The 22,333-nt window shown below is 40.8% G+C and overlaps 1 protein-coding gene and 1 pseudogene across 3 annotated transcripts in view; one reads left to right on the top strand and one right to left on the bottom strand.

The window, feature by feature from the left end:
• ATP7B (ATPase copper transporting beta) overlaps nt 1-15,321 on the bottom strand; it is a gene marked incomplete at both ends in the record, with an annotated part of 56,857 nt that extends 41,536 nt beyond the window's left edge. For both annotated transcript variants that reach the window (XM_080689949.1, XM_080689950.1), the window contains one exon: nt 15,085-15,321. In XM_080689949.1, coding sequence (XP_080546075.1) covers nt 15,085-15,321 — 237 coding nt within the window. The remainder of the gene's footprint in view (nt 1-15,084) is intronic.
• Nucleotides 7,803-8,384, top strand: LOC308279859 (high mobility group protein B1-like; annotated as a pseudogene). The gene has a single exon. The product of its transcript is annotated as a high mobility group protein B1-like (transcript).
• Nucleotides 15,322-22,333: the final 7,012 nt, after the last annotated feature.

Genomic DNA, 22,333 nt, shown 5'->3' with positions numbered 1-22,333 from the left:
AAGAGTCTCATGTGCTTAACTGCCTCGGGGTGCTGGCGGCAAACATTGACCTCCCGGCCCTGAAGAGGTGGGATGAACAGGTGTACCACAGGCCAGTGAAGAACAGCCTGGAGGGGCACTGAGGGGAAATGAGTACAGGTGCCTGGCCAGGAGGGGCAGGAGGGAAACACAGGGAGAAAAGGAAATTGAGCTCCTAGCCCTGTTTTCATAATGTACCATCGTACAAGCATTATTTCCTGATTTCTATGTATAATGATACAGCCTCATTCATCCTATTACTAAACCAGACAAAATCTTCTTTTCACAAACCCCCAGGCTTCCACTCTCTTAATTAGATACATTTTTATATCAATAGATTACATGCTATAGATATTTGGGAATAGACTTTTATATATGACATATGACAAAAAGTTTCAATTTGTACACAATCCTACTTATCCTCAGATGAATCTCAACTACGTGAATTGATCTCCATATTTCTGCACATAAAACCCAGATCTTTCCAGCTCTAGCTTTTGAGCTGCTTAACCAGATGAAGCTTAAATAACTTTTAAAATGCTCATTTGCAGACTCATAAAGGAAACCATAAACTAGGTTGGGATTAATAAAGAATTGGTTTCTTAAAATATCTACTGTAATATTTCCTACCCAGCAGAGAAAAAAAGGGAATAATTAAATATGTTATGAGACAGCAACTAACAAGAGTTTGCTGAATTCAATCAATAGACTAAAATGATCTGTGGTATAAACATAAAATATAGTATATGATAAAGATGATATGGAATAATTATTAATAGACAACTGATTAGCTGCCTCAGAAACACATTCAGAAAAATAAAAATTTGAAACCTATATGTCAAAAGACATTTTGGATAGATCAAAGATTAAGATACAATCAAAATGAAATAATAAACATACTAGAAGAGGGGCTGGGGATGCAGCTCTGAGGTAGAGCACTTGCTTAGCACATACAAGGCTCTGGCTCCATCCTCAGCACTGGGAAGAAAAAAAAACTAAAAGAACCCCCCCCCCCCCCCCGTAGGAAAATATCTACAATAATCTCTGAGTGGTGAAAGCCTAAGTATAACAAAGAAAATCCAAGAGTTACAAAATTAAAAAATGGATACAACTTGCTGCAAAAGGAAAACAATCCTCAAACCCCATCGAAAGATAAATGAGAAAATGGAAGGAAAAACTATTCTCTTCACAAAATAGCATACTTTAATAGCTAATTTCTTCTTTTTCTCTGAAAGTACCTGGGATCAAGCCCACAGCCTGGTATACTCTGGGCAAACGCTCTGCCCCCAGGCCCAAGAGGGAATTTCTGTAATACATACAAAGTTCCTCCAAAGGAGAAAAAGGCCAACAATTCAAAAGAAGAGGGAAGAGAGTATATCAAGAAGGAAACAGGAATAGCTTTTAAATATAGTAAAAATTGCTAGAGGGGATATGTATCATTCCAACTTCACTGTGGCACAGAGCCCCACCTGTGGGTCCCCCAGAGAATTAGTGGGAGTGAAGCCTCCTAGTGGACATTTGCTTGCTCGCTCTTTCTCTTTCTTTCTTTCTTTCTTTCTTTCTTTCTTTCTTTCTTTCTTTCTTTCTTTCTTTCTTTCTTTCTTTCTACTGGAGATTGAACCCAGACTCTGAGCTGCAGCTCTTTTTTATTTTTTGCTTTGAAATAGGGTCTCACTAGGTTGCTGAGGGTCCCACTAAGTTGCTGACACTTGCCTCAAACCTGTGATCTTCCTGTCTCAACCTCCCAAGTACTTGGATTACTGGCATACATCACTACACCCAGCTTGGTAATATCTGTTAAAGCAACATACTCTTTGACTCAGCAACTCTACTTCTAAGAATTTTTTCCCAATAAATATGTTTGTTCATGTGAAAAGGAACATGCAATAAAGATATCAAATGCTACAAAAGACTGAAAACAAATTGCCATCATCAAGAGTATGACTGAATTACTGTACAGCAATATAGTAGAATACTATGCAGTTCTTAAAATGAATGTGGCAACTCTTAAGTGCTGAAAAAGACTGATCCCTCGTTCATCGTTCTGTGAAAAGCAAGGCACAGAACATTAGCATGTATAATATGTTGCTTTGGTTATCTACTGCTACACAATAGACTGAATTTAGTGGCTTATCATGATGCTCACAGTTTTTCGATCAAGAAGGGCTCAGTATGGAAAACTCATTTCTGCCCCACACAGCATTCCCTGGGGCGGCCTGAACACCCCGAACCCCGCTGGATGGTGGTTCACTCATCACATGGCTGCCAAACTGATGTTCGATGCTGGCTGAGGCTGGAAGCAGGACTTGTTTTCTTCCACATAGCTTCTTGTCATGACTAGGTGAGCATCTCACAGCTGTTAGTTCCTGGGTTCTAAAAAGGAGTGTCATAATAGCTAGAATTCTTAGAGAACAAGTGTCAACCTGTAAGCGCATATCAAAATTCCATTTAGCCACAGCCAGCAACATGGCCAAGCCCAGTTGATATGGAAGGGAATTACATAGGGTTTGAATACAGGTGGGTGCAGTTCGTTGAGAGAGCCACCACAAGTTTATTACAGTATACCAGCACTCTCTGTGTGTAGCAAGAGGCTATTATACAAATGGATTATGTCTGGGACAGTGTGTAAGAAACCAGTATAGAGTTTGAGGAGGATTGGACAGTTGAAGGGATTAGCTAGGATACAAGAAAGAAAAAGTCATTTTTAATATATTAGTATAAAATGTACATGCACTGTCAATTTCTAAAAAATAAATTAAAAATTAAAATAGTCAGGTACAGTGGTACATGTCTGCAATCCAGAATAGTGACCACTTGCTGCTAATTAATGCTTATAATTGGCATTAATTAAATACTGATTTAACTGAAAAGAAATCAAGGATGGAAAAAAACCCTAAGAATATATTTAAGACATTCACTTTCATATAGTATCTTGGTAAGTAGAAACTGCCTCCTTATAATAAGAAAACCCTCAATTATCTAGTCTGTTGGGAAAATGAATCTCTAACGATTTACCACCCAACTTATGCCTCGATGGTTCTAGCTACAGCTCACTAAACCCAAAACCACAGTGCTGGCTCTCAGTCTCTGAGCTGTTGATTTCATGCTGCTGCCAAAAATTTTTGCACAAGTGTTGGAAGCTATTTGTCTGTGGCAAACAGTACTCAGCAGTCCCCCTTTCTAGATGATCAGGTTTCTAAGGACAGGCAGTTACAGATGACAAGCTTTGTAAATAACATGGCTTTATGAAACACTTGAGTATCTGTTGGTTTAAGAACAATCTCTTAACAGTTGTGTGGTGTTTGGATAGTTCGTAGGTGTAGACACTGGTATGTGTATGCTTTTAATTCAGTTCTTCAATTAAGACAGTCTTTGAGAAGAAAAAAAACCTTGAGTTTTATATAAAACAAATACAAGTTTAGCTTCAATGCCTCATCAAACAATCATGGGCTTGGACAGCAGGCCAAAGTTGCAGTTGAGTATCCAGGAAAAGCCTTGTGTAAATTTAACCTCTTTTCCCCAGATTCACACTTCCTGTGAACATTTGGGATTTTTCTGAATATACAATAACACCAGGTTAGGAATAACTTTTGCTAGTCTTTGAATTTTTACTGGGTGTGTGTTGGGGATTGAACCTAAGGATATTCTACCTCTGACCTACACCCCTAGCCCTATTTTATTTTTTTATTTTGAAGTAGGGCCTTGCTATGTTGCTGAGGTTGGCCTTGAACCTGCTATCCTGTCTCAGTCTCCCAAGTACTAGGATTACAGATGTGTGCCACTATGCCCAGCTTAGCCTTTGAATTTTTTAATAAACTATTAATATGCTAGCCATCAGGATGAGAAGAACTATAAACAGGAGATCAAGGAGAAGAATCTGAAAATGATGATTCTTTGCTAAATCTCTAAGCGCCCAAGTCACATGGATTTCCTGAAAGTACCAAGGCTTTTAAAGATATGTTTACACATACACACACACACACACACACACACACACACACACACACAGAGTTGATTCACTGAGACAGAAACTAAAAAGGAAAATGAGATCTCAGGATAGGCCAGACCAGTATAAGGAAACTGGAAACTGTGTATAGTGGGCATATTTTGATGAGAGGTTTCAGGTACAATCTGAAACCAGCAAACCAGAAACAATATGTTAGAAGGTGGCTGTGATCACAAAGCAAAGAATACTAAACAAGTTCTCAAGGAAGGACCACTAGTCTATAGGAAAAAGGTTTCCCTCTAATCTCATACCACAACAACCAACACAGAAAACTCCCCTGACCTCAGAAGGGGAGGTAGCACAGAGGTAGAGGGCCTGCCTAGCATACATGAAACCCTGGGTTCAAAATCCCCAGCATTGCATAAAAAAATTTTATTTTATTTTATTTTATTTTATTGTGGCACTGGGGGTAAAACCCAGGGGCTTTCTATCTCTGGGCTATACTCCTAGACCTATTTTTTAATATTTTATTTGGAAACAGGGTCTCACTAAATTGCAGAGAGCCTCACTAAGTAGCTGAGGCTGGCTTCGAATCTGTGAGATCCTCCTGTCTCAGCCTCCCAAGCGTGGGGATTTCAAGTATGCGCCACCACATCCAGCTAAAAAAAAATTTTTTAAAGGTGTGTGGATTCCCCAACAACAAATAAACAATTCGTTCTATAGTGACACCCAATGAAAAGATGCATAAGGTAAGGTATGGGAGAAGTGGCCCAGACTTCCATGCCATCTCTGGATGCACCACCCTCTGGGAACTTGCTGTGTGTTCAACAAGCCCTCCTATGTTCAGTGATTTGCAAGCTGATCAAAACCTGCCCTTTGGTTTTTATGGTAGTTCCATTACACAGGCACATGACTAATTAAATCACTGGTCCCTGCTGATCAATTTAACTTTCATTCCCCTCTCCTGTCCCCATAGGTTGAGGGAGGGCGGAAAGTCCCAACTGTCATCTGGTCTAGGTCTTTCCCTGTTGAAAGCTGCTACTGAAGCTGCTGAAAGGCTACCAACCATCAGTCAACTCATTAGCACACAGAGACATTTATTGCTTTGACAGTTTTAGGAAATGAGCACTAGGAAGAGAAGACCAAAAGTATAATTCATAATATCACAACTAGTCACTTTTGAGAGCTCTTTGTTATACCTTAATACCCTGGTATCATCCTTAATACCCTGGCTCACTTATCCCCAAAACGGCTTCCACTTTGAAGGACGTGCAACACTCTTAAGAACTTATAAGGCAAAAGCAGTATATACCTATGCAAGTCTCCCAAGATAGAGCCTCCCTCCTCTACAACTCTGTTCATTTGAACTCTGGGAGAATTGAAAATACAATCAAGTCCTGAGTCCTTCGTATACATAGACACAATTGTAGCATGTAATTATTCTGAACATTATTTTATGAGGCTGCATGGAATTTATATCACTCATGCTCAAGATAATTTGAGAAGTAGATCTATTTGCTCTTTCACTGTTGAAACAGCCTCAGAAGTTTATCCAAGTCTATGAATCAATTTAAGCAACAAGCTGGGATTTAAATCTATCTCAAAGGTTCAGCAGGTCCTGTATTTTCATAAAACAAATTTTAAGGCTACCTTTTTTTTTTATCCATATTAAATAGAGGAAGTGAATATAATCCAGAAAGGAAAACAAGGGAAAAAGTATAGGAAGAAAAACAAAAGAAAAATACAAGAAAAAGCAGCCATATCCCACCTGCCAATTAGTTACAAGAGGGCTAACACATTAGCAAGTTGAGCTGCCCAACCCTGAGTCCTGACTTCACTGCTTAGTATCTGTTACCTCAAAAAACTGCCACAAATTATCAGCACTCACCCTGCTTTTCTTACTGTTCCTAACTGCAAACACCCTCAGGGAAACCATGCTTACCCAAAAAGGAAGGACACAAGTGGAGGAACAGAGCTCTGGGACCACAAACACATCCTGAACACACCGTGTGTTAGTCACACACCGCCCGGCTCAGCTTTACCTTAGAACTCTCAGGATGTCAGAGATTCAAGGGGAGGGAGGTAGGAAAGACTACTAGACTCAAGAGAGGATCTCAGCCAGCTATGGAAGTGTGGCCCAGTGACAGAGCACATGCTTAGCACTCACAAAGCCCTGGCTCCAATCCCCAGCACCAAAAAAAAAAAAGAGAATCAAAGATCTCATCCAAACCACCCCGGCATCAGGATGGGCAGATATCAGTCTCTAAACCCCCCACTGAGGAAGAATACATGTTAAACCACTGCACATACAAGGACATAGGAGTATGTACTTATATATTCTAATATTCATAAAACTGAAGTTCTCTTTAGATGAGTTATAAAACATAGTTTTTAAAAATCTGTATATTTTTCCAATTTAAAAATTTAAATTAAAAAAGTGTTATTTTTATAACCTAAAAATAAATGTGATTCTTCAGTTCATCTAAAGCAAGGAAGGAAATGTTTTTGTTCAGCCATACTAATATAAGCAACAGAATTAATAATTGTGATAAAGATAATTGGTGATAACATTTGTACACTGCTTTATATTCTAAAGAACACCTTCACACATACATCTTCAAATTTCTTCTTTCCTCTTCATTATGAATTTCCCAAGGGTATGTCTGGCAGTCTTGGATATGAATTCCAGCCTTGTCTGAGAAAATCCAAGCCTGTTTCTTTATGTGTAAAATGGAATAATGATACTGTTTACCCAGAAGTTCTGCAGAAAGGCCTGAGAACAAAGGGAATAAAAGGTTAATGACCTCCATGTTTGCTAATGAATGACTATGAGGACAAATATTCTCATTGGATCTTCAAACACGGCTCAGGGAAGTTCACAGGACAGTTAATATGTTCCCCCATTTTACTGATAAGGAACCAATCATCAAAACTAATACAGGATATCACCTACCACCCACAAAGGTTCAGAAAGAGCCTTCAATGATAATTATTTAAATTGTATCTATTTCAAAAACTCAGGCATTTATTCAAAGATATAGGGGCTATGTGTGCAGCAAGCTAGTCTCCAAAGGGCAGTCCAGCACTTTCTGGGTCACTCTGTACAAATAAGTATCCAGTGCCTGTTTTCTTCTCTCAACCACAGGAAGGGAAAATATTAACCCTCACTAGGAAACTAGATATAGTGTTTCTGATGTTGGCCTGGAAAAACTGAGTACAATTAACAATAAATTGAAATGAACACACCTAGATACAACATACCATACCATAAGTTGTTTTCAACACACAACAAAATAGAATCCTCAAATTCTAATGGTAACCTCTTCACCGAGCACTTCACATTATCTCAGAAAACACTGGCAATCTCCTGCTTTACAGAATGTCATTGCTTTTTTTTTTTTTTTGGTGGTACTGGGGTTCCTGGAAGCCCTTCTACCTCCAGGCTACACTCCCAGACCTATTTTATATTTTTGAAACAGGGTCTCTTAAGCCAGCACGGCTGGCTTCGAACCTGCACGATCCTCCTGTCTCCGCCTCCCAAGGGCGGGGATTAAAAGCGTGCGCCACCACGCCCAGCTCAGAATGTCATTGCTTTTAACTGATGTCTACTGCAACAACTATTCCATCAGTCTTTTATCAATCTACTGCACCTTTCTGCTTTGGTCTATTCACTGATAGCACTCCATAAGCAGAGTACTTGACTCTTCCAAATAATAAGTTTTAAATGACAGGCCCGATTGCAGTACATTGAGCTCCACAGAGACAGTGCCGGGGCAAGTGAGAGTGGATGGGCATTGGGTGACTCGGTCGGTGCCTCATGGAGGAAAAACAACTAAACATGGGCAAAGGAGATCCTAAGAAGCCGAGAGACAAGATGTCATCATATGCATTCTTTATGCAAACTTGCCAGGAGGAGCACAAGAAGCACCCAGATGCTTCAGTCAACTTCTCAGAGTTTTCTAAGAAGTGCTCAGTGAGGTGGAAGACCATGTCTGTTAAAGAGAAAGGGAAATTTCTGAAGACATGGCAAAGGCGGACAAAGCCCATTATGAAAGAGAAATGAAAACCTATATCCCTCCTAAAGAGGAGACAAAAAAGAAGTCCAAGGATTCCTATGCACCCAAGAGGCCTCCATCGACCTCCTTCTTGTTCTGAGTATCGACCCCAAATTAAAAGAGAACACCCTAGCCTATCCACTGGTGATGTTGCAAAGACACTGGTAGAGATGTAGAATAACACTGCTGCAGATGACAGGAGCCTTAATGAGAAGAAAGCTGCTAAGCTGAAGGAAAAGTATGAAAAGGATATTGCTGCCTACTGAGCTAAAGGAAAACCCGATGCAACAAAAAAGGGAGCTGTCATGGCTGAGAAGAGCAAGAAAAAGGAGGAGGAGGAAGATGAGGATGAAGATGATGAATAAGTTGGTTCTAGCAGGTTTTTTGTCTTGTCTAGAAAGCATTTAACCCCCCCTGTACACAACTCACTTCTTTTAAAGAAAAAAAATTGAAATGTAAGAATGTGTAAGATTTGTTTTTAAACTGTACAGTGTCTTTTTTTGTATAGTTAACACACTACCGAATGTGTCTTTAGATAACCCTGTCCTGGTGGTATTTTCAATAGCCACTAACCTTGCCTGGTACAGTATGGGGGTTGTAAATTGGCATGGAAATTTAAAGCAGGTTCTTGTTGGTGCACAGCGCAAATTAGTTATATATGGGGATGGTAGTTTTTTTCATTTTCAGTTGTCTCTGATGCAGCTTATACGAAATAATTGTTGTTCTGTTAACTGAATACCACTCTGTAATTGAAAAAAAATAGTATTTGTTGACATTTTGAATGTTTCTAAGTAAATACAATTTTTTTATTAGTATTGTCCTTTTCATAAGTCTGAAGTTTTCTTCTTGAGGGGATCTTTTGCTTTTGCCCATTTTGGATAACATGAATATTACAATGTTTATCTTTTTATATAGTTAGCTGACAAAAAGCTTTTGTCAACACACCCTGCATATCATGATGGGGTTCATAAAAGTTAAATTGAGAACATTTTCATCCATAAACTCAAATATTGATCAGTTGATAACAAATTTCACAAAGCCCATTTATATTTCCAAAATGAAGAGTAACCAATTCTATTCACAGCATGGGATTATTAGACTCAAACAATCTGAAAGTCTGTCCTTGAAGGACTAATAGAAAAGTATGTTTTAAACTTTGCATGAAGACTCTGTATTCTATAACTCTCATTACCATGTAATGGCAGTTATGTATTACAGTTCCCACATTAAAGAATAACAGAATGTATTCCCAAAAGCATGAGCTTAAAATACAAGACTGCCATATTAAATTTTTGTTGAGATTAGTCCTAGCAAAGGCTATGAAAGTGCTGGCTATAAATACCTTTTCCTACTTATCTAAATATGAACTGCTCAGAAAACTTTAGACTCTGTTAAAAATTTTTACTTAATTGCGCCACCTTTTAAAAGTATGCCACATCGGGCCGGGCGTGGGGGTGCACGCTTGTAATCCCCGCGCTTGGGAGGCCAAGACAGGAGGATCGCACAGTTCAAAGCCAGCCCCGTGCGCTGGTTTAAGAGACCCTGTTTCCAAATTTTAAAAAGTATAAATATAGGCCTGGGAGTGTAGCCCAGAGGTAGAAGGGTTTCCAGGAACCCCAGTACCACCAAAAAAAAAAAAAAAAAAAATATGCCACATCTAAAGTAGGGTATATTTTCCTATATTGTGGTTTGCCCCTTTATAAATCAAATTGTGAGGAAAAATAAATTTTGCATCTCAATGCAAATTATCCAGTTTACTTGATTTTGATTTTTTGCAAAACCCAAACTCATTCATTAGAGCCATGTTTATCTACTTAGCAGTTTAGGGAACAATTTGGCAATTTTGTGGTTTTTGAGATTATTGTTCTCTTAAAGTGCCAGTGTTAAAATAGCATTCTTGTAATTTTACACACTTTTGTGATGGAGTGCTGTTTTGTTATATAATTTTGACTTGGATTCTTTCCATTTGCATTTGTTTATATAATTTCAGGAGGAATACTGAACATCTTTTGAGTCCTGGATGATATTAATAAACTAATAATTGCAGAGGTTTAAAAAATGGCAGACCCATCACTAGCAAGTAAACCATAAATATTTTGGAGTTTATATTCATGTTTAAATAAGTATCATTCAAAACCACAAGATCATAATTCCCTTATGTCATTTCTCAGAATTAGGGTAAGAATATTACATAAGAGACTTCCATGAGATATGTGAACTATCACCACTGGTTAGAAAAAATAACCACACAAGAAATATTAATTTTTTAATTAATATCTTAATTACCAAAGACATTAATTCAACATTTATACTATATGACAGAAGTCAATAGATTTGGGTTTATTTTTGTTGATAGACTGTATATGATTTGTTCAAACATACAGGATTGACTTTATGAAATAGTACTGTTAGTATTTTAATTTTTACACACAAAAATGTATACCATAATGGCCAAAGAATGTAGTGATTTCTGGGTAGAACTATATAGGTCTGACCAGCTACACATAAAATAAATACATTCCATTAAAAGACTTTCCTATAAGCCAGGTTTGGTGGCACATGCTTGTAATCCCAGCATTTGGGAGGCTGAGACATGAGGATCCTGGTTCACAGACAGCCTTGGCTACTTAGGCCCTCTGCAACTCAGTGAGATCCTGTTTCAAAATAAAAATAAAAATAGGCCTAGATCTGTAGCTTGGAGGTAGATTGCTCCCAGTACTGGGGGAAAAAAAAAAAAAAGACTTACCTATAAATCTAATGTTTATAACAAGATAACAACACTTTTTTTTTTTTCATTGAACCCAGGCTGCCTCTGAGCTATACCCTCAGTCCTATTTTTATTTTTATTTAAAACAGGGTATTGCTAGGTTGATGAGGATCTCACTACTTGCTGAGCTGTCCTTGAACCTGGGATCCTCTTAACCTTCCAAGTAGTGAGATTACAAGTATGTACAGTCCCACCCAGTTTACAACAACACAATTCTATAAATCCACAATGGGAAGTTACTACTAACATAATCCTCAGAAAAAGAAATATAATTGGCTAATAAGCCTTTTTCCAAACATTGATGATAAGACATAAGTTTAAATAAGATACTACTTTTCATTCAACAGTCTGGTAAAAATATTAAAGTTTGATGATACAGAAAGAAAAAGTATAGGGAAAATAATACACAACCACTCTTTGTAGACTGGTAAATTTATACCTTTTTGGAGCCTAATTAGGCAGTATCTATCACAATGTTAAATGAGCATTATCTTTGCCCTAGAGCAGCAGCCAAGCCATCTGTAAAGTCATGATTAAAGAGGCTTAGGCAGTTGTTTCTGGACAGAAGGGAGAATTCTCTATACCCTTGGAACAAATCCCCAGCAACCTCTAGCCACTCCCACTCCCAATGGAAGTAGTGGGGAGGTCAGAAGGGGAAAGAGAGTGGACAGACACCCTCCTCTATCCCTCCCCATTCCACAACTAATGCCAGGGGACTCCAGGCTTAGCTCTGTCCACAGCATGGAAGAGAGTCTAATATGCAAGGGGATGGGAGGAAGCACTCTCAAGGTGTTTTGCTATTCTTGTTCCAACTTTTTTTTTTTAAAAAAGCATTTCCCCCTCTGAAAATTATGGCAAGTTTAAAGTCATAATTTAATTATCATTTGTACAGAATGTACTCTATAATGTATGAGAAATGTGAAATTCAAGCAAACAAATGAACCAATCATAAATAACAAATTTTAAATGTTTTACTCATAGCAGCTACCTGTGTCTTTTTGTGAACAAAGTGCCACAGGAAAGCTAACTTTCCATTCACCATAAATTAGTAGCTCTCTAATATGCAAACATACTTCAAATGCTCTCTCACAGAGGACATTACATAATATTTCAATGTCCCAATGGAAGAGCAAGGGCCTGTCATTAGGCAGACCTGGAATTAAGTCTTTCGGGCTTATTAACCTCTCAGTTTCAGCTTTCAGTCTGTTACAGGCAGACTAAGCCTACCTCCCTGGGCTTTTAAAGAGATTAAATTAAATGACAAGTGACACAGCAAGTTGCCTCCCACAAACCAACTGCTAACTAGTCCTCAAGACTCAAAGTTTGATTTGTAACAGACTTGAGTCAAAACATTTAATAGTGAACAAGTATTCAGATGTAATTGACTTTTAGTCTGGTTTTCAGAATCACAAACCAGCTGTGCAATTATTCCCTATTGGAACATTATTTAAATTTTTCTAAAAGTAATCCTGAAATTAAAAGTGAGACTGCAATTAAAAATGATAATGTAGATGTGTCTACATATTGGTATAGAAAACTGTCCATAAAGTATTAAGTTAAAATGCAACATATATATCATTCTATATAATTGGATCCCACATTTACAAGTAGACACACATTTACACATGTGTGCACACAAAAACACACCCATTTAAAAGTGAGAAAATGATTGCTTTCATTTTCTTATACTTTTCTGTAGTTCCCATGTCCCATTATAAATTTGTTTTTTATAATGAACATGTGTCACTTTTATAATCATGACTTTAGGAAAAACAGACTTGCAGCTGTGCTCAGACTGTGGAGCTAACTCCACCCTCCTCAGACATTCGAATAGCACCAAACACTTTCACAGAGTTGCAAGTTTTTAAAAATATTTATTTACTTGTGGTACTGGGGATTGAGCCCAGGACATCATCATCATCATCATCATCATCATCATTATTATTATTATTATTATTATTATTAATTTTGAAATAGTCTAAGTTGTGGAGGGCCACACTGAGTTGTTGAGGCTGGCCATGAACCTGCGATCCTCCTATCTCAGCCAACTAAACACTGGGATTACAAGTGTATGCAACCATATCTGGCTCAGAGTTGAGAATTCTATGGAAAACCATAATTTTGGCAAAGTGGTACTATACGAAGTGCTTTCATGACCCTATGGGGCAGGGTATCTCACCCTGCTTTGCCAGGGGTATCCCAGACTCAGCTGCTCAGACCTCACAGCCTGCAATTGCCAGATCCTGGGCAGCTTGTCCCACTAAGGCCTCTCCCCACCCTCCTTTCTAAAGGGATCCCCTAGCCAGGTTCCAGTTGCTCTCCTGTCACTGGGAATTAATACTAACCATTAAGAATCACTAGCCAGTGTCACACATTCCAAAACCTCAGAGAGAGGCTGAAATTTGTAAAGTCATGGTTTGGACACCTTGAAGAAATGCTCTCAAGCTTTTTCTCTAGAGAATGATTGATATTTTATTCTCTTAAACATTTAGCTAAAATTATGAATTTTGGTCCTGGATCCTACAAAGGAGCAACATATAAAAAGATAGATGAAATGCTTTGCCAACTCAAGATTCTATATGATCTAACACATATTGGTTCAGCCAATAGTTTAATGTAGTTTAAAGAGTTATAAAATGGAAAGAACACGATTTTGGAGAGCAAAGTAACTAAAATTCATGGAGTTTACTATCACCTCTCCTCCCCCTGAATACCTGTCCCTGTGTGAAAGCAAGCTACCCAAACCAGCAGCCCTGAAGATTCCACACATCCTGTTATTAAAGCTGCCTCCGAAAAAACTTTATTTATTTATTTATTTATTTATTTTTTTTGTGGTACTGGGGTTCCTGGAAGCCCTTCTACCTCCGGGCTACACTCCCAGACCTATTTTATATTTTTGAAACAGGGTCTCTTACGACAGCGCGGCTGGCTTCGAACCTGCGCGATCCTCCTGTCTCTGCCTCCCAAGCGCGGGGATTACAAGCGTGCGCCACCACGCCCGGCATCCGAAGAAACTTTGAAGGAGCCTTTTGGCATCTTCCACAATTTACCATGCCCAGAAACTTTTTCCTTTCCTTTCCTTTCCTTTCCTTTCCTTTCCTTTCCTTTTCTTGCAGTTTTGGAACCAAGGGCCTCATACAAACTAAGCTAAGTCGAACACACACCCTGAGAAATATCTTTAAATTAATCAAAATAAAAACCTCAGAGCATAATTATATCCTAGCTAAAGACCTGACAGCAAAATGTAGAATCTTTGATGAGCATCCCAAAACCACGTAACTTAGATTTATATGAATCTCTTGCACAGTACATTTCTTTTTTTTTTCTTTTCTTTTTTTTTTTTTTTTTTTTTTTTTTTTTGGTGGTACTGGGGTTCCTGGAAGCCCGTCTATCTCTGGGCTACACTCCCAGACCTATTTTATTTTTGGAAACAGGGTCTCCTAAACCAGTGGGGCTGGCTTCGAACCTGCGCGATCCTCCTGTCTCTGCCTCCCAAGCGCGGGGATTACAAGCGTGCGCCACCACACCTGGCTGCATAGTACATTTCTAAGAGCTCTTTTCACAAAATTTCCTTTGGCTTTGGAGAATTTTTAAATAATAAATAATGAATACAAGAAAAAGTAAACACTTATGAAAACTTCTCTTTGCATGTAACTAGTAGAATGCCTTCAACTACTTGTGGTTTTCATCTGAATATTAAAGGAAAAAGACCCCAACTCCATATAGACCACCAGTCTCAATTGCAAATGCTGTTAAAAGGTATCATTTTAATGGAATGTTATAATGTCCTACTTTTAAACATGACTGGCTGTTGGGTTAACAAAATTTACATTTACTGCTTAAGAAAAGCAGCTTTATTTTAATATAACACTTTCAAAGTATTTATTTAGTTGAAACATGGAAGTGAACAAGGTATATACTTTAAAAAATAAGAAGAAAGGGCCTGGGAACATAGCTCAGTGGCAGAGTGATTGCCTAACATGTTCCAGAACCTTAGTTCCATCCCAGCACTGTAAAAAATAAAATTTAAAAATAAAAAGTAAAGACCCATTTTTGTCTGACTTGCATCTTGAAAAAGTTGTGCTTCACAGGAACTTATAAAATAGTATAAATATAGCAAAATATAAAGCAACATGACCCAAACTTCACCCGCCATAAAATCAATCATCTTGCCTTCTGCCTGGCTCATACTCTCATTCCCTACCCAGCCCTCTCACAGATGAGCTATGCAGAGACCTCCATCCGTGAACCAAGTCCCAGACCCATGTAGCTTTTCTGCACAACTACATTTGACTGACCTGATGGGAACTCATTTCCTGAGCTCCATTTGAGGCCCTCTGTGTAAATCCGCTTTCTTCCGACAAAGAAGAGCCATTTTCCTCTGAGATCACTGGCCTGGCCGCACACCTGGTCCCAGGGCTCTTCCTGAAGGACCACCGTTTGTAGATGGACAGCAGGGTCACCTGTGGGTCACCCAGAGTCGCCAGGAAGGACTGCTCAGGGCTCCGGGGCATCTTGCTCTCAGCTTTCTCCATGGCCACATCCACGATCACACCTTCTCTCCCCACTAAAGCAGTTCTACTGCACCAGACTAGCTGGTCATGGTAGAAGGAAATGCTTTCTGTTCCCCTGATTAGCAGGGGGAAGGCAGCCGTTTGCAACAGGGCCGGCAGGGAGAGGCTGTCTTCAGTCTGGTGGCCAGCTATGTACGTGTACAGGCTGCACACTGCCAGCAAACTATTTGCTTTTGTTTATCTACACCCTCTCACCAGCAGGCAGCCTTTCACTCGTCACTGTGAGCAGCACCGTGGGTCTCTGCACACGGCCTGCACACGCCGTACAGAGCTGCCTGCACTCTGGGCCCATGCCCTTGAGCCCAGCACTTCACCATCTTCCAAGCTACACACCTCTTCCCTTTGCCCACATGTACACCTAGAAACCTGGCCTAGAGGCCAGTTATTACCAAACTGCAAGAGTTTTCTTGAAATAACTTCAGCAGCCTCTTCCATAGCTCAAACACTGGCGGGGTGTAGACCATTCGGTGAGAGAAATACTTCCTAGGCAACGTGACTAGCATTTCCAAGAAGGTGTAGAAAATTCCGTTTCCTGCAGCTTTGTCTTCCCTTGACCCAAGAGCCTGACTTCAGTAAGAACTGCAGAGACTCACTGGCTAACAGGGCTCTCACGTCTCTTATCCTTGGCACAACAGCCAGAAACTAATCCATGATTCAGGCTTCTCAGGCTACCTGCTTTTCCACTGAGGATTAACAGGAGACAACCCAGTCGGTGTAGTAATCCAGGCAGTCGCCTGCTCTGTTGGGCTGTGCTGCCTCCCTTCCCACCCCAAAATCCCATCCATTCAAAACAGGGAGAAGGCGACCTTATCCCCCATGGAGGAAACAGCTCTGCCAGCCACTAGTCCTGGAGACACCTATTGCACAAGGATGTATGTAACAGCCACACTGAAGACTGAATTGAGTTGGTATGTAAAAGAGGCGGCACCATCCCCCTACATTGCTTCCTACAACTGAATGTACTATATCTCGGGGTCACTGGGGCATGCACCTAATGAGGGCTTTTAAAACTCATGTTCAGCTGGGAATAGTGGCGCACACTTATAATCCCCACGCTTGGGAGGCAGAGACAGGAGAATCGCGCTGGTTTGAAGTCAGACTTGCTGGCTTAAGAGACCCTGTTTCCAAATAAAAAATATAAAAAATAGGTCTGGGAGTGTAGCCCAGAGGTAGAGGGGTTTCTAGGAACCCCAGTACCACACACACACACACAAAAAAAAAAAAAACCTCATGTTCATGGTCACTGAAGTCACTCCTTATGGATTACCCACAATGACCTTCCTCCCCCACAAGAACTCTGAACCAAGAGACCTGTTCTCAAGCTAGATGTCGGGGATCTGTGGATCACAGCAGGCGGGACCCTCAGGACCTGAGGATGGCAATGCCATTTCCAGTTTGGCTGACTGGGCACATGGTGATGAGTGAACTCAGACAAGGAGGAAAAGGGAAGAAAGCAGGTCTGGAGGTGAAAACAGTAGTCTGTCCTTCGTTCCCAATCCAGGAACCTAGGAACCGTGGAAACAGGAGGCACAAGAGGCTTTCCCAGGCTGGAGGCTCAATTCCAAACTCCTCTTTCTGGAAGCTTCCCCTACATTAGATCCAGGACACCCCTCTTAGGTGAATCTTCCTTATCTTCTAAGCCTTGCCTTTGCAGAGTTGTCCTCAGCTACCCTAGTGAGTAGGACTCTCTCTCTTTTCTGATTTCTGATATCACCAACGTCAATGCTATCTAATGTGGCAGGTACTCGGCTTTTATCATGACTGGAGGTCAAGTCTTCTTTGTCCACCAAGGCTGCAGTTAGGTCAGTCCATGCTTGTAACTGACACCTAACAGGTGCTCAGCTCCAGGAAACATGGTACACCCCTGGAACACAAAGATTTTGCATCTAAGCCACCCACACAGCTAACACAGTGATGAGCACATATCAGATGTTAAGTAAATTTAAATAAGTATGTTTAATTAAGTACATTTAAATAAGTGAGTTGAACCAAATATACAAATCATAATGTATTATTTACCTAGTATCTCATGGTGCTTTTCTGTGCAAACTCCATTATTCTCTCACATATTCCTTCTAGAACAACAGGTCTTCAAGTGTCTCCTTAAACTAAATTATTTTGCCTCTCATGTGTGCATACTTCACCGGTCATTTTCCTAAATAATATTCATCTTGTTTACCCCACACATACACCTTCTCAGTCTTTGTGATTCTTTTCTGGTATAAGAAATGAAAATCCCTTTGGTGTCCTAAATAATCCTTTTGCAACCTGAGAAGCCTGGGCCCAAAGGCAGATGGGCAGCTCAAGTTTCCATGAATCTCCAGGACAAAGGGCCCTGAGGAGGGACACCTGGTTAAAATACTTCAGCACTCACAAAGATTGCCTGCTCCACCCAGCCAGAGGATCACAGGGGGCAGGGCTTCCCGGTGAAACTCAGGTCCTGGCTCAACCTTGGGTTTCAGCCTTCCCGAGGTTACAAGAGGAGTCCCAGATTCTGTGACAGGACAGGATGACAGAAGCTAGCACTAAGCTGCGTGCCGGAAGCAGGGTCCTGGAAAGTTCCTCCACAGACAGCGTGGGCAGTACAGACAGCACATCCACAGACAGCTAGAGGTCCAAAGCTTGTTCTCACACCTCAGTCATTTCAAGCCTGAGAGTCACAGATTAAGTGTACGTGCCACAAAAGACACACGAGGGAACACGGGACATGTTCTGGTGTTTGGGGAGCAATAGAGGGCAGCACTGAAGCATGAAAAAAAGAAAGGCTCAACCTGCAAATGGCTACAGGGCAAAGTCCCTCTGGGTCCTCACACCATCCTTTGAGGAGGCTGGTGATTTCCAACACCAACGCAGCTAGCTTGGCAGGACTCTTATATGAACTTATTAATAAAACACAGAACAAAACAAATGATACCTAGCTAAGCACACCAGAGGGAGTGCTCTTTAATAAAACTACACTTGGCTGAAGAGCCCGAAGTGAAAAAAATTACAATAGTTCTAAATTATAGAAAGATCAGATGGGATTTAAAAGAGACACACTGATAATATCAAAAAGTAAGAACCAATGTTTGGAATTCACAGTTCATCATGTGTACCTTCAACTTTCCTGGCTGCCCTCATCACCCAGTACCTACCCGGGAAACTCCAATGTGGGTTTCTCTGAGTTCAAATCAGCTTCATGCCTGTCTCCTCCCAGTTGAAGAAACATATATCCAGGCAGCTGGGTATGCTCTGATTCATCACCTAGAGAGATCCCTTCGTGCCACCTGGCAGTCCACCGACCTCCCCTAGTCCTCTCACACCTCCCTCTCCTAGACTCCAGTCCTCCTGCTCCTCTGACATCAGCTCCCAGCCCCCTCCTCACTCTCAGCCCGGCTTGCTTCATCCTGCCCTAAAATGAGAGAAGCAATCAGAAAGCTACCCACATTCTCATACCTCTGCCACCCTCCAGTTGGCGTTTCCCCCACTGTGTGGGTGATGTGCACACCCCCAAGGCCAGCCTCCAGCTGCCCCATCCTACTGGTTTTCTTCCCTACCCCAACAGCTCCTACACAGAATCCTTCACTAGATTCCCCTAGTCCTCAAACCTCTAAATGCTGGAGTGGTCCTGGCTCAACCTTGGGTTTCTTCTTCATCTGGATCTATTCCTTGCTGATTTCACCCACTCCTGTGGAAACGCCACCTTTCTTAGACTGATCAGGCTGCTATAACAAAATCTTTGAGTATCTTATAAGCTGAAACTTATTTCTCATAGTTTGGGATGCTAGGAAATCCAAGATCAAGGTGCCAGCAGTTTTGCTGTTTGTTGAGGACTGCTCTCTGCTTCAGAGAGGGGCCTTCTAGCTGCATCCTCCCAAGGCAGAAGTGCAAAGGGTACTTCTGGTACCCTTCTGGAACTGGCGAATGAACGCAGGGGCATTCTACCTCTGAGCTACATCCCCCCAAACCTATTTTATTTATTTTGAAAAAGGTTCTCACTAGGTTGCTAAGAGTATCACCAAATTGCTGAGGCTGGTTTAGAACCTACAATCCTATCTCAGCCTCCCAGGTACTGGGATAACAGGAGTGCGCCACCACTCTATAAGGACATTAATCCCATTAGGTCTGCCTTCTGAATCTAATCACCTCCCAAAGTCCCCACCTCCTAATGCCTAATGCCACTGTTACCAGGAAGGTTCCAGAACCTGTTGTCCCATTCAAGCTCAGGTGGCAGACTAGTAAAGGAAAACAGGTTTATTAAAGCCAGTTTTGAGGAAAATAGAGACCTTTTCCTGTGCCAAATTTCCATCTTCAGGAGTTCAGGTGTGTGGATAGCTTTTATAAGAGGAGAAGGGCCCAGTGAGACAGGAAGTATACATCTGCAGATTAGCCAGCTGTGCTAGTCAGAAACAGCACAGTCTCAGGTTCCCATTGCCCATCAGGGCCAGAGGGCAGCCCCTCAACCCCTACTCTCAGTAGAAGGAAACCTCAGATGCAAAAAAAAAAAAAAAGCTTCTAATTTTAAACACCTTGAGGTTTAATTTCCAGCCTAGGAATTTGCAAGGACATACATTCAGACTCTAGGATTACCTATAGCCAATAATTCCCAAAGGCCACGTGGTGCTTGGTCACTGTGTCCCTTGGATATGTAATCTGCATTTTTATCTTACCTGTAGCTGAGCCCCCTAATTCTGCCCTTCCCTGCTCCTCCCACAGCCTTCCTTATCTTAGTAAATAAAATCTCTTCTACTTGCCCATGGAAAAATCCTGAATCTATTCTTGATAAAAAATCATCTCCTTTCAAACCCACATAGGAATGTCCAGCAAATCTTGTGATTTTCACCTTCAAAATACATGGGGCCTCCAACCACTCCAGAGCACCTCCACCTCCACTCTGGGCCTGGCCTCCAGCCCCTGAAGTCTATGCTCAACACAAAAGCCAGAAGAGGCCCTTTAAAGGGAAGTCAGAAGATGTTATTCCTCTAAAAGGCCTCCAGGGGGTTCCCACGTACTTAGAGTGCAAACTAAAATCCCTACAGTAACAAAGACTTTAACAGTCTGGTCCCTCCTGTACCTTCTGGTCTCACATTCCGAGACCCCACCCACACTCTGTTACAACCATTTGGATCTATCTCTTCAAAAAAGCAAGACCATAAGGACAGCCTTTGGACTGGCTGCTTCCCCATCTCCCTATACCCCATGAACAAATGCCTCACTGTCTGGCCTCCTTGACGTCTCAGCTCAGGTTCCCTTCTCAGTGCTTCCCCCAAATCACCCTATTTAAATTTCAAATTCTCCCAACTACCATCCCTGCCTTATTTTTCTCTAGATTACTCAACCACCATAAGGTATAATAGTATATACTTTAGTTACTTGCTAAGTGTCTTCTCAGTTAGGATTTCATAAGTATAGGAATGACTATTTTCTTTAATGTCCTAATATACTGCCACCACTGAAGTAATGCTTAATACTTAGAGTTTCTCAGTGTTGAATGAAAGACCAAGAATGTTAAACAAAAACAACTTACAAATTGGCTTGTTGAAAAACACTGTTAAACTTTCAGACAAATATTTAACAGCTAGAAAATGCCCCATGCACCTGGCTCCCTCCTCCTTCTCTTATTCATCCTTTTATCCCTCTGATGGGAAAAACTCAGTGTTGAAACCTGGTCCCAAAGCAGCAAGGCCAGAGGTGGGGCTTGGCTGGAGGAGATGGAACAGTGGAGCCATGGCCTTGAGGACTGTCTGACCTTGGCTGCCTGCCTGCCCCCCACCTCTGCTTCTGGCTGCCATGAGTTGAGCAGCTTTCCTCCACATGTTGCTTCTGCTTTGGAGCCAGCTGACTATGGACTGAACCTGTGCAACTGCCAGCCCAAACAAACTTCCTCCTCTACTTTGTTCTTGTTGAGTTTTCTGATCACAACAATTAAAAGTTAACATACCTAAAGAAGCAAGATATCATTTCTCATCTCGCTCCAGCTGCCTATGCTGAGAACAGGCAAGCTCTCCCAAACACATGCAGTAGAGAGATGGAGACTGTCTTCCTCCACCCAGCCCCCACATGTGGCGCAAAGGCCCTGTCTTGGGCATAGTGCACTGACAATAGTAGGCAGCAGATTGCCCTTGTCCTGACTTGTAAGCGCGTAGCTCCACACCAGGGAGGAAAATGGGCCAGAACTAAGGCTACCTCCCAAACCCTCTCCTCTCCCCTCAAGCACTCAACTCCTAAATCAAGAGTCACTCAAAGAAGCACAGGTCCAGAGCTGTAGCTCAGAAATATTGCCTTGGGGGCTTATAGAACAGATAGCTCCTAATCTTCCCCCAATGTCTCCCACTGACTTCATTTACAATTAATACAAAGATATTTTTCTACTTCAGAATCTCAGCTGACTTCTTTATAGGAACTGCCAAGTAGATTTCTAAAACTCTTTCAGAATTGCAAGGGATCCAGAATAGCCAAAATAATGTTGAAAAAGAACACTATAGGAGAATTCACTTTTCAATTTCAAAACTTACTATAAAGCAATTATAATCAAAACAGTATGGTAATGTCACAAGAATGGAGATTCAGATTAACAGAAGAGTCCAGAAACAAGGCTATGTGTCTAAGGTAAACTTTTTAAAGCAAGGGTGGAAAGACTATTCAACAGGAAAACACTAGCACTATTTCACAAATGGTGCTAAAAATTTGATTAGCCACATGCAAAGGAATGAAGCCCTTCTTTCACATTATATATGGAATTAATGCAAAATATATCAAAAACCTAAATGTAAGTGCTACACCTCCAAAGTCTTAGAAGGGAACATAGGGGTAAATTTTCATCTCAAATTTGGCAATGGATTCATTTGAAAATGTACTCAAAATATGTTAAAAATTTTTATACCATAACAATAAAAAGGTAACCCAATTTAGAATGGACCAAAGGATCTGACCTTTATCCAAAGAAGTTCTGTGAAAAGCCAATGAGCATATGAAGAGATGTCCTATCATTAAT

This window comes from Muscardinus avellanarius (genome assembly GCF_963383645.1).
Source record: "Muscardinus avellanarius genome assembly, chromosome: 2".
Taxonomy (NCBI): domain Eukaryota; kingdom Metazoa; phylum Chordata; class Mammalia; order Rodentia; family Gliridae; genus Muscardinus; species Muscardinus avellanarius.
The sequence above is the reverse complement of the archived record's forward strand: the minus strand, read 5'-3'. Positions and strand labels throughout refer to the sequence as shown.